The following is a 12171-nucleotide window of genomic DNA, read 5'->3' as shown; positions in this document are numbered from 1 at the left end:
AACTCTTTCCCAAACCTCCTCCAATCCAATTTCTGAGTTTGAGGTTCAGGAGATCTGTGATTCCCGCTTTTTCAGTAAGAAATTACAATTCTTGATACACTGGCAAGGCTGCCTTTTTACTGAGCAATCCTGGGAAGATGTTTCCATGGTTCATGTCCCTATTTTGATTTATTGCTTTTTTTCACCACTTCCCAGATAAGCCTGGGGCCTCATGAGGGGGGAATACTATCATACTGCTGGTGTCCAGCACAACGCAGCTTTCTGAGCAGGCTCAGGTGGGTGGAACATGCAGCGGCACAAATGCAGTTTAGAGCGTTAAAAGCACTCCCTATCTAAAGTTGCCTGTAGGTGGCCAGCCAGCCAGTATGATGTACCACGCCATCATTGTTTCTTATGGGGGTGCCTTGCTGGTTGCAGGCCATTAGCACCTTCTCATTTCTGGGAATTCTGTTTCCCAGGATTCCCGCTACAGGACTATATCCTGCCCAATCTAAGGTGCCTTGCCTTCTTCACCTACTGGTTTTTCCCAATTCAAATGTTGGTGCCTGATTTTAATGTAATTTCCTGTTTCCAGAGAATTAAAGGTAGGCAGTTCTTTCTTCCCTGCAATACAGCGCTTCCTAGTTATAGGTGTGTTTCCTCGCTCCTGGTTCCTGTCCAGGGCTCTTACTTTTTTGTGTGGAGTGTTTGCTTCTTCTCCTGCTTACTTGCTTCCTGTTTTGTGCTGTCATTCGCTGGTCTCCCTGCCACCAGAGTCTTGATGCCACTTGGAGGTGTTTTTTTTCCCTTGGACTTTTTCCTCCATCTGGGGCTTCTTCCTGAAGGGACTATCTGCTAAGCGCTTCCTAGTGTCTGTGGCATCGTGGTTACTAGATGGGGTTGCCCTTATATCTGGCAGACAAGAACATCCAAGACTGGGGCCTTTCATTCTCCTCATCTTTGACATTACTAAGACCAGCGTCCGAATCCTGACACTACAATCCTGTGAGGATGGACTTCAGTGAACAGCAAGTTAAAATAAGCTGGTGTGCTGTGAACCATTTAATTTAATATGCAATGTTCATCTTGCATAGGACCTTTACCTTTATTCTTGCATTCACTGAGAGTGAGAGGAGGGTTTTTTGAGAGCTGGTTATATGTACTTGTGTCACTTGTGTTTCAACAGTTAAGTCCTCATATTATGAGGGCTCAAGAAAGTCCAATTTACAATTCTGCAAGGTGGTTTAATTCTCAAGACAAAGGGTAACCTGTGAGGATCTGCTGCTCTCAGCATCAGGTTCTGGGACTGGGCGCTATGGATGCAGTGAAATGTTTCCTATTGTGTTATAGTTGCATTTATTTAATACCTCACACTCCTTACAAGAAGCAGAAGTGATTTAGTGGAACAGTAGCACGTGGAACCAGGGGTAATTCTCGAATGGAAGGATGTTGGATTGTGGTGGCACCTATTTGGGAATTGTTTTTGTGTTTGTGCAAGATTAACAGAGTAGTGATATTATTCTGTTATCTGTCACTGGGGATAAGCATGGTTGGATTGGTGTGGGTTGTGGCTGTTGCTTCTGAAGTACCTGTGATCATATAGCTGTGCTTATTCCTGTCCTGAAATGAGGTATATAGTTTCACATGTGATAGTGCCCAATATCCTTAGATAACATAACATGGATATTATGTTGACTCTTGTGGCACTGGTGAGAGTTGCTCTGAATAACAGATGTTTATTGTTACCCAACTGAATTAAAGGCTTAGTGTACTGACTAGGATTCAAACCAGTGAATGTAAAGTCATCCATTCAGGATTCCCATTGCGGCACATTTTGACTGTGTTATTGTGCTTCAGAATGGGACATTTTTATTTTGTGGAAGGTATTGTAATTTGGATTTTTGGTCTGTAATTTTGAGCCGTCTGCGGATCATGTTGGCAGTGCTACTGATATCCTGAATGGGGATTGATTCGGTAGAGGGTAGAGTGATTTGGTCCTTAGCCTGCCTCCCCATTCTTGGATATCCTCTTCTGATACCGTTGGGTGGTCAATCCTTTTTTATAAGTACCTTTTTAGTCTTCACCCTATCACTGAGGGGATACATGTAGAGCTGGGTTATTTAGCAGTAGCGTTCCTATTTAGGAACTCTCAGAAGTCCCCACATCTTTAAGGGCTGGTACTAGCACAGAACTAGTGAGGGTCAAAATGTCATTGACACCAAGAAGTAACAAATTAATCAATTAAGGATTTGTTATATGGATTATTAAAGACATTTTGTGGATCGCTTGTTACCAGTTGATCAGACCCTTGTTTTAGATTTCGTAATATATGTTTCTTTTGCATTGTGGTATTACATGGTTCGCACTGGGATCACATTGCGCTGCTATGTTTTTGTAAATGCTTGCAATGTTGTGTTGTAGATACATTGATGTGTGTAATATAAATGCATTTATTATGTAAATTCCATTTATCTGGTGGTCTTTGTAAGCATTAATTGCATGAGGTCATTTAACCTCGTATTAATTAATTTCTGTCTGAATGACACCAACAAGAACCACTGTGGCAGATAAGATACCAATGAAAGATGAGCAGGGAATCTCAGTTAGTTCAACGAACAGGTTTATCTATGTAGGCCGCATTATGAGTCAGCAGGTAATGTTTATTCTGCAGGTAAGATATGTGTGTACACTTCACTCTTTAGGGTTGAAAAAGCCCTATAAAAATGTTAAAAAAACATGCAGGAATTGATGTGTACATAGAGTCTGTCAGGATTATTCCACGTTCCGGTACCTTATAACTGGTGTGCCAAATTAAATCTCATCAGCATTTTTCTCACCCAATGGTATGTGGAATCCAAGTGCAGTGTTATTGCATCAAATGGTACAAGGATTTTCAAATAACCAGATAGTAAGTGCTGCAATATAAGAGTAGTTTTGGAATGCAGGGCTGTATTACTTATGAATTTGGCTCCCGGTTTTATAGTATTTATTTTTTATTGATTTTCGTATGCGATCGTCCAAATGTATTTTTTGCTCACTTTATACGCATGTATCCATATTTGTAAACATGTAGCTGCAATATGGATAGTTACACATTTGTCCAACTGATAAATGTATTCTCATGTTTAATGTCTAACAGGCTTTCGCCATATACAGTGCAATACAGTCCCCTAAAATCATTTACACTGTAGAAAAGCTTAAACAGCAGTGCATCTGCAGTTATTTAAGATTAATTAGGAAATAGTTTTCTCTTTAACTCCTCCATCTGTCAATCTGTACAGCTACTGACCTGCCACTTGTGATAGAGGTTGTGAGAATTATCCAAAAGAAGACCAATTTACGTATTTTTCCATATTTAAAAAAAAAATACTATAGCCTGGAAAATAGATGTTCTTACTGTATTTATTTGTAAAAATCAGTTAAAACGGAAAACTTGAAACCTCACTTATAAAGCAATAGAGCTGTAGTTCATTTTTGCAACTTGCTGGTGAAATACAAGACTACAGAGGAAAGTGATGGGCGCTAAAGTGAGGGACTCAGACACGAGCTTTCTTCTCATCATTCTGTTTCCAGCAGCCTGTCTTCCTTCATTCTTTGTTTTCAGGCCTTGCTTCTGGAATCAGGTTTGAGTGCAGTCCAGCAGATGTCACATCTAATAATAAGTGAACACTGAAGGAAGTTAATAATGTGATGGTTAAGAAAAACATTCTGCCACAAATCCACGTGTCCATGCCCAAGTGCAGCCCAATCAGTACCTTATATAAACTCACTTAGGTCTGGGACAGAATACAGCACGACCCCCTCCACAAAATCCAAAGACATGATTTACAGTATGGTGGTAAAAAATATCTACCAATGTTAGGAGGAAGTTCTAATTCTACAGGATAATCCAATGTTGGAATATCCCCCATTACACTATACCAATGGAACTACACGCTACGAAGTTTGAAAGTGATAGAGCATAAGGTTAACAGCTAATTTACCTGCACTAGACAGCATGACTGAACTAGAACGAGTTCTCTCCCATAGTAATGTTTTTTGAAAGGGAAGTAAAATTGTGCCTTTTCCCAAACAAATCCTTAATAAATTGAGGCATGAGATGAGTGACGGATCCTTATTGATAGGCTATGGCCAAATGCAAATGATGATCACCTCCACAAAGCGAGGCTTCAGGCAAGCTGAGAGTAATCATAGTTTCCAGGGGGCAAAATGTAACAAATTAACAAGCATTGACAAGCATTGACAAAGCTAATAGGTATCACCTGTGGGACCTACTTGCTTTGCCAATGGTTTTGAGCAATGCTGCTCAGCATCTCGGTTGATGTACAAGAATGTACAAGAATTTTAAAAAAGCTTTTGAAAAATTGCTGCATCATTTTGTAGGCATGCACAACCACCACGTGTGTGTGCCTACAAAATGACGCTACTGTTTTTTTCTTTTTACTTACCGAGCTAAGTTGGATCGATAAATAAAGTACAAAGACTGAGTTCTTTTTTATAAGTTTTTTATAACTCTTGTTGAGTGATTAAACAAATAGGAAAAGTAGTGCATGAAACATAGAAGAACACGTGTATTGAGTCCATGCTTCATGGGAGGAATAAATACAAGAATAGGAAGAAAAGTCTACACACGCTAAAGAATAAGACACAAGTAAATGTGAGGGACAATGAAACCAACCAACGGTAATCAATGGTCGGGCTCTGAGGCCACTGTAAACTAACAATACGTCTCATAACATAGAGCGCATGCGCTGTCTAATACGCGGGACCTAACAAATGTGAATTGCCCATCCACACCCACCCACCACTCAGCATCCACAGAGCCTCGGCCACTCACGCGCACGGGACTCATCAAATTCCCCAGCATAATCCTTACCTCCCAGTGCCACATCCTCACCCACCATCACTTCCATAAACAAAGTGTCAGGCCCGTGTCTCTCTTTAACAAGCTACAAGTTTGTAATTCCCGCACACCAATCTTCGAGGAAAGTATTTTTTTATATAAATAATAGGATCCAATGTTATTTTTTTTCAACAGCTGGAGCAGCAGTCTTTCACAACCCCCACTAGATGAGCTTCACATTTCACTACTATGGCTTTGACTGAGATCACAAAAATAAAAGCAATTACATGTAGTCTTATGCCTCATATCATTTTCATAAAAAACATGACTTATCTAATTATAAAAGTACAAAATTAACATGATAAAATTATTTAAAAAAAACAATATTTCTTAAAGGGTAGTCACACATAAAGTCACAACATAGCATTTAGGAAAATAGCGTACAACCGAGCAGACATCATCTCTAACCAACTGTGGGAATCCTAAGGCTGTAATATATCTTTTTAAATTTCTCATTCTTCAAAGAGGAAATAAAACCCTTTTTAGTATAGAAGTCACACAACATACAAAACAGAAAACGCAGCAGCTGAAACATCACCACAAGGACCGGTACCAATGATATCGCTCGCATATTGGACCAGGGGAAAGGCCAAAAGGTAGCAGACTGTGCCTGATCCAAACCTAAATAACAAACGCCAGCTCCCAAAGACAGATGTTACATAGTCAAGAAAAAGCATGGCCTTGAGCTCTATATAGTTAAGTGCTCTGGGCTTGCTGAATTCGTTACGCTCACATTCAGGTCGTCTCATAGCAAAGAAAGAACTCTTGTCGCAAAGCTTGTCTTTTTTGTAAATGGTAGAAATCAATTTTTCCTAGAGACATATAGGACTGCTTGACATGGGACAACAACAGAAGGTGATGTCAATAAGTGGATTGCAAGCAGTCCCTGATGACATCACGATTGAAGGTGGCACATTCATTGGACCAGATTGATAATCAGCGCTGCAGGGGGTGACCCAAATGAGGTACTCGATATACAGGAGTCCCAACTCCTCATGACACACAGTAGAGCTACTAGGAGGGGTACAAAGTAAACGTTGACATAACTGATTTTCCTCAGTTTGTATTAGAATAGCTTTGGCAAATGCCCATATTGCAGAGTCAGAGGTGGTAACAGGGAGACATTGTGCTTTGTGAATATTGAGGAAAGGAATTACCAGTTTTCTGCGCAGTGAGGGAATTACATTAAATACTGCCTCCACTGATTGTGATGATTTTTGTCTCTTTACAGAGTTAATAATCTTCCAGTTTTAGATAGATTAAAAAATATATAATCAGTAATATTCCGATTTCAATTGGTCATGAAAGAATCAAAAACAGATGCCAGTTTGCCTAAGCTAATAGGAGTGCATGGCCGCAGGACTGCATCATCTGCACATAGGATTCAAGGGATAAAAAGGGAGTCAGTAACGGGTACATCCTTATGCTGCCCAACAAAAAATGTACGCAAGTTGTTTACATATAATATATACAAGAAAGGAGCCAGAATACAGCCTTGGCGTGTCCTTCGCTTCAGACTAAATGGATTGGTACATTCTCCCATTGGCCCAAACCTGACCCCAGAAGAGCAGAGAGAAAATTGACCAGTGCTGGGTCCTGCCTCATACTCAGATGGATCGGCCATAATTTTGATATCTTGATATGATTAAACATGCTTGAGAGGTCCATGAAAGTCAGTTACAAAGGAGAGTGCTTGGTGGGGGTATGTTTGCTAACAATTAGATGGAGTTTCGGTCACTGCTCCGTTGTACCTAGGCCTTGTCTGAACCCATATTCACAGTTACTCAAGATGTCCTGTTCATTGGCTCATGATGTGATCCTAATAAAAATGACTCTCCCTAAAACTTTGAAAGTAGAGTCCATTAGACAAATGGGTCAATATTATCTTAGTTCAGTGCAATTGCCTTTTTTAGAGATGGGAAGGATAATAATGTTGCACCAGGAGCAAGGTAAGTTAGTATCAGGTGCATTATTGAAGACCTTAGCAAGCAGGGGAGCCCATAAGTTAATGTTACTTTTGAAAAGTTTGATTGGGATGCCATCCGTTCTGGATGCCTTATTGAATGGGTAATCAGGTAATGAGGAAACAATCTTGTGTAATTCTTTCTCAAGCTTAAGAAATGCTGGACACCACTTATAGAATTCGTGCCGTGGCTACTCCTAAGACGGTAGTGAGTAAATGTTAGAAAATGCATTACCGCCTGCTCTGCTGGTGTGTAGGACCTAATGCTGGTCGTATAATTCTGATAATTTATCAAAATAACTGTTTCCTAGAAAACGTTGGAATTTTTAGAATTAGTGGCAAGAATTAACTGCTGACAATTATTTTCTCTGATCTCTTTGCGTCTGAGGCCTAAGGGTCATCTCTGTTCAATACTGCAGGGGCCAGGTGTAGCAAAGGGTTTTTCCCATTCTGTGTCAATGGGAAAATGTGTTCGTACATATGGCCCCAGGTCACAACTAGGTTTTTGTTCCTTGGTTTGTAAGACAAAGCACTCCTCGACCACCTATTGGCTATTGAACACGCTACATTAAACAATCTAAGGGAAGACTGCTTCCAAGGTTTGAATGGTTTCAGTGCATGGCTCTTGGCAGCAGCATACACCTCCACAAAAGCAGACAGGATGGCACAGCTCCCAGAATGCTCTGAGAGACACAACATGAAGTTGCTAAGACTAAGCTTTATCAAAGAATACAGAAAAACACATAGGCCCAGATTTAAGAGGGCCTAGCGCCATTCTAACCCCACATTAGCGTAATTTTTTTATGCTAATGTGACGTTAGAAGGCCAAAAACACTGCACCATACTTACAAAGTGGTGCAATGCATGCATTGTGCCACTTTGTAACCCTTTGCACGACATTATGCCTGCGCCAGGCATAATGTATGCAAAGGGAGCGTTCCCCGGTTAGTGGGGGACAAAAAATGGCACAAGGAAATCTGTTAGATTTCCTTGTGCCATTTTGTTTGCCACTTTGAATGACTGCTCAGAACAGGCTTTAAAAGGAGGCTTCCATTGGTTTCAATGGGCCTCTGGGTGCTTTACAGGATTAGTGTCAACATTTTTTAAGCTAATCCTGCAAAGCGCCGAACTAGCGTAAAAAATTCTGATACTAGTACCCCTAACTAGCGGCATGATGCACCCCATTTTAAATATGGCACACACATGGTGGTGTTAGGGGGCGCATAAAAAGTGGTGCTGCACCAGGTGCCGCGCCACTCTTCATAAAGATGCCCCATAGTTTAGTCTAAGTTCAAACAAAGCACAGTTAGTCATTTCAGGGGTTCAGATAATGGTGTACCTTAGATACACACTCTCTCTTTAGTGAAGGAGACAGCAAAACTTGAGTCAGGGCGGTATGATTTCTGAAATTCATATTGAGGTTATCACAAGATATCAATTGGCTCATAAGAACCTGGAAAGAAAGACGTCGTGGAAAGGAGACTGACTCTGCCACAGCCCTGTTGGCCTTCCAATGTGAATTCTAAACACATCTTCATATTCAAATCTGCCCGTGTACCCGGAATACCATAATCCCCATCCCTAACGTTACAGCACTGAGAAGGGCAGGAGTATATACGATGGCCTATGATCCGTAAGGTGAGGTACTATAGGTAATATCTGGCTTTCAATATCTGGCCATAGGAGGCTGCATCAGATGGACCCTGGTGTCCATGGCGATACTGTCCATGGCGATACTGTCAGTAACAGTTTTGAAGTGAGGTCTCGTCGTGGAATTCCGTCGGACGCTGCTTGTCATAACTTCATATACTGTGCTGGTGGTACACTTCTGTTGAGACTGGATTCCCTGTTTGATCCGAAAAATAAACAAAAGCGTTAGGCACTGGAGGTGCAAACAATAGTTGTTAAACGTGTTACCAGGTCGATAACCACTGAGGTACTGAATGAAGTGCTATCGTTAGCTTCTGCAGAAAATAAATTACGAATCACTAGAGACAGAGAACGTCACAAAGTAATTACAGGAGGGAGAAAAACGACATGATATGAGCCACAACAGAAATACCTGGGCCTGTGCAACTCAGCGAATCACATTTTAGCATGGATCTGAATAAAGCACACATCAATCTGAATTCAAAGAAAAGGCGCTGTATGTGAGGGTGCTCAGATCTCTTCAGTGCAGCATAAGGTCAGAGAAAACAACGTACGTAAATAGACTTGTGGTCTTTCAGCAAACAGGGGTGTTATGCACTGAAAGAAAAGTCGATAAACTAAAGACCGAGCCGACATTACAAACGGAGAGGAAAGGTTAGGAGCACAGACATCTGCATTAGTGACAATTAAGCAGGATTGAAATCCCTTGTGGAATACACTGCTGTTCAAGGAGTAACAGCAAAAGACTTCAAAGATCACTACTAAAGCAGCATAGCAGGAAGAGAGCAGAGAGTGCAGAGAGCAAGAAAACAAACACCCTCCCATGGAGTGCTGAAAGCACACGAAAAAGGTACTCCCTGAAGGTAATAACACTCTCCCCATGAAGTTTATAATAATCAACCATAGTATTTTGTTAAATAGCTCCCAATGTTAGTGACATCAGGAAAAGTTTTTTTTTTTTTTTGTTTTTTTTTAAAACATGTAAGCCTGGGAATTGGTGAATCAGGAATCAGTGTGGTGGTTCTTTAGCATAAATCAAATCCATGGACTTCTGTTTTTTTAAATCTCTCACAAGATTATTGAACATTTGAAGAGATTTATTTAAGAAATGCTGCCAAGTATTTAATATGACCTCACCACTGCCAAAGTGAGGGACAAAAAACAGGCCTCGTCCCCTCACCTTAACCAGGGGTTGGAGATCATTTAACAATTACTACCCACACCTTTCGCAAAAATAAAAGCAGTATGTGTCTCGATTAATCCACTTCCTTGCTTTATGGGGCAGTTTTCAAACCAATATGCCCACACCTTGCCATGGAAAGGGATAATATCTGCTCCAGGCTTAAATAAAAACAGCTGCACCCGCTCCTGTGGCCTGTTCTCAATTGGGAACTAGTTACATTGTTAGGTGGGACGTGACCTGCTCCCAGTGGCGCCTCCCACCCCCCCCCCCTTTACGGCAGAGGTGCGTCGCTCCCCTGCTGCCGGTGTAGTAAAGGTGAAAAATAAAGTGGCAATAAAATGAATTACCATTTTATTTTTCACTGCTTCTAGCCTGCCAGTGTTTGTGGGAGGGGCCATTGTTGCTAAGTCACAGCAGTGGAGTGGCGCTGCACAAGTTTACACTGCACGAGTCACTCTGGTCGGCTATTTCGTGACAGCCAGCCTGACATGTACAGTGCAAACCTCTCCACCTAGCTGTCTTAGACATCTTGGTGGAGAGCAGGCACCCAGTGCCTGCTGGAATGTCAAGGCAGCCTGCTCCAGCCAATCCTGGTGCTGCTCTCATGTTGCTCATCTGCAGCATGAGAGCAGCATCAGGATTTGCCGAAGGGGGTTGGCTGAGGCACGATGAGGTGCCGTCACATTGACGGCATTCAAGTAGAAAACAGGTGGATGAAGAATTGTAGGTAAGTACATTTTTTATGTTCTTATTGTGGCCCACTGACAGGCACTGTGAGAAACTCGCATTGCCTTGAGTCGCAATGCTAGAGCTCTCATGCACAGCCCATTTTAAATCTGTTAACAACTGTGATTGCGAGCTTTGGCCTTTGAGCCTAAAGGCATCGTGATTTATTACAATGCCTATCATTGTATTTGGTTCTCCGTCCACTACACCCACCTCCACTGTTGAGGGTCATCGACTGCCACTGCCACCTCCTCCATGGCCCACACAATGCTGTGGGCCACGATGAAGCAGGTCCGCTGGCAGCCACCCACTGCACTTTTTGCAACTGGAAACATGAGCCAGGAGTGGGTGATAGCAGACCTGCTCCTCCTTAGCAGCAGCGTTGTGTGGGGCACAGGAGACCAGATCTGCTGGCACTCGCCCCTGCAACCTATCCCCTAATTGGGAACAGAGTGTTGGAGCTGGTAGCCCCTTTGCTCCTAGGCAAAGGAAGAGCAGTGGGAGCAGTTTTCCCTCCCTCATTGTTGGGTAATGGGTGGGGTGCTGTTAGCGTCTGCACAATATGGTGATAAAGGGATACATGCATACAGACACACATAGTAAGGCGCGATAGATAGTCAAACACTTTTATCTGTGAGCCCTAGTGCAGCCCCTTAGACATCACTGTAATCACTGTAGAGATATCACATGTTGTGCTTACCTCCACCTTATTGAAGACAATGACTGTACACAAGACCAGAATCACCAACGCAAAAATAACGAGCAAAGCTTTTTCCCATATCCAGTCTTCAGAAGGTTGGCAGGGCTGCTGTGACATCTCAGTCCCCTCGTCACCTGGAATGTCATAGAAGAATGCTTGTTCTTAAACATCGGTGGAGTTTTGTTCAAAAGGCTAACTGGCCATTAAAGAACCGGAAGTGGATTTCCCCAACACGAAATTGTTTCATAAACGATAGATAAAGCCTATATATATGTATTCAACAATGTATGTTTAAACATTGTGAACGATGTGTGGTGCAGTGCTTTGCCTATGAATAAACAAACAGCCTTGTGAAATATAATCAGATTGAGGATAAGAAATAAATGTTGGGGGGGTGGGGTCAGAAGGCAGAAGAGGACTGACGTTGAAGAGTGGGTCGGAGGTATCGTATCCCCTTTTGCACAGTGAGTGTTTTCTCTCTTGTATTCTCGCAAAAAGTGGTGCCTGCACAGACACACTGCATAAATATTATATGTGCACCATTGCCCATTCTACCACACTAACACCTGACATGTTGGTCTTGCCATTGCTTGCAATTATTTGTCATCTATTAGGTATGGTAGTTGTAGTGTTAACATCGAAATAAACCACAGAGAGGGAAACATGAGACCAGTACTTGGATGCTGAGAAGAACTGCATGTCCGCCCAGATGAACAGCAACTGGGGCTACATTTCCAGTCTTCTCCTTTCTGAGTCTGTTGCTGCCCAATATCTGCCCATCACTGTTGTCCACATCAAAGGTTATCTTACACTGAACACAAGCCTTACTAAACCCATGTGCATCAAACATCTATAATATAACTGGAAATCGTGGTCTCTATTTAAGATTATGATCCGTAAGTACAGGGGTCTGACGGCGAACGCGCCAGATGAGAGGGTTGTCATTCAACAGTTTGTTTTCCATTCTGAAATAGATGTAGCCTTTCACATGTTTGGCTTTAGTATTAGGATAGTGGTGGGTTTGATGTGCTATTCTTGTGTATCCATTAACTGTGTGACTCCCATAT

The 12171-nt window shown here is 42.0% G+C and overlaps 1 protein-coding gene across 1 annotated transcript in view; it reads right to left on the bottom strand.

The window, feature by feature from the left end:
• Positions 1–3363: 3363 nt before the first annotated feature.
• The window catches only part of CD7 (CD7 molecule), a 29009-nt gene continuing 20201 nt past the window's right edge, over positions 3364–12171 (bottom strand). The window contains exons 3-4 of the mRNA XM_069200270.1: positions 11105–11238; positions 3364–8691 (exon numbers count right to left, since the gene is read on the bottom strand). Of these exons, the coding sequence (XP_069056371.1) occupies positions 8512–8691; positions 11105–11238 (314 nt within the window). The 3' untranslated portion in view covers positions 3364–8511. The remainder of the gene's footprint in view (positions 8692–11104; positions 11239–12171) is intronic.

This window comes from Pleurodeles waltl, chromosome 7 (genome assembly GCF_031143425.1).
Source record: "Pleurodeles waltl isolate 20211129_DDA chromosome 7, aPleWal1.hap1.20221129, whole genome shotgun sequence".
Lineage (NCBI taxonomy): Eukaryota > Metazoa > Chordata > Amphibia > Caudata > Salamandridae > Pleurodeles > Pleurodeles waltl.
Note: the sequence above shows the minus strand (reverse complement) of the source record. Positions and strands in the feature narration are given on the sequence as shown.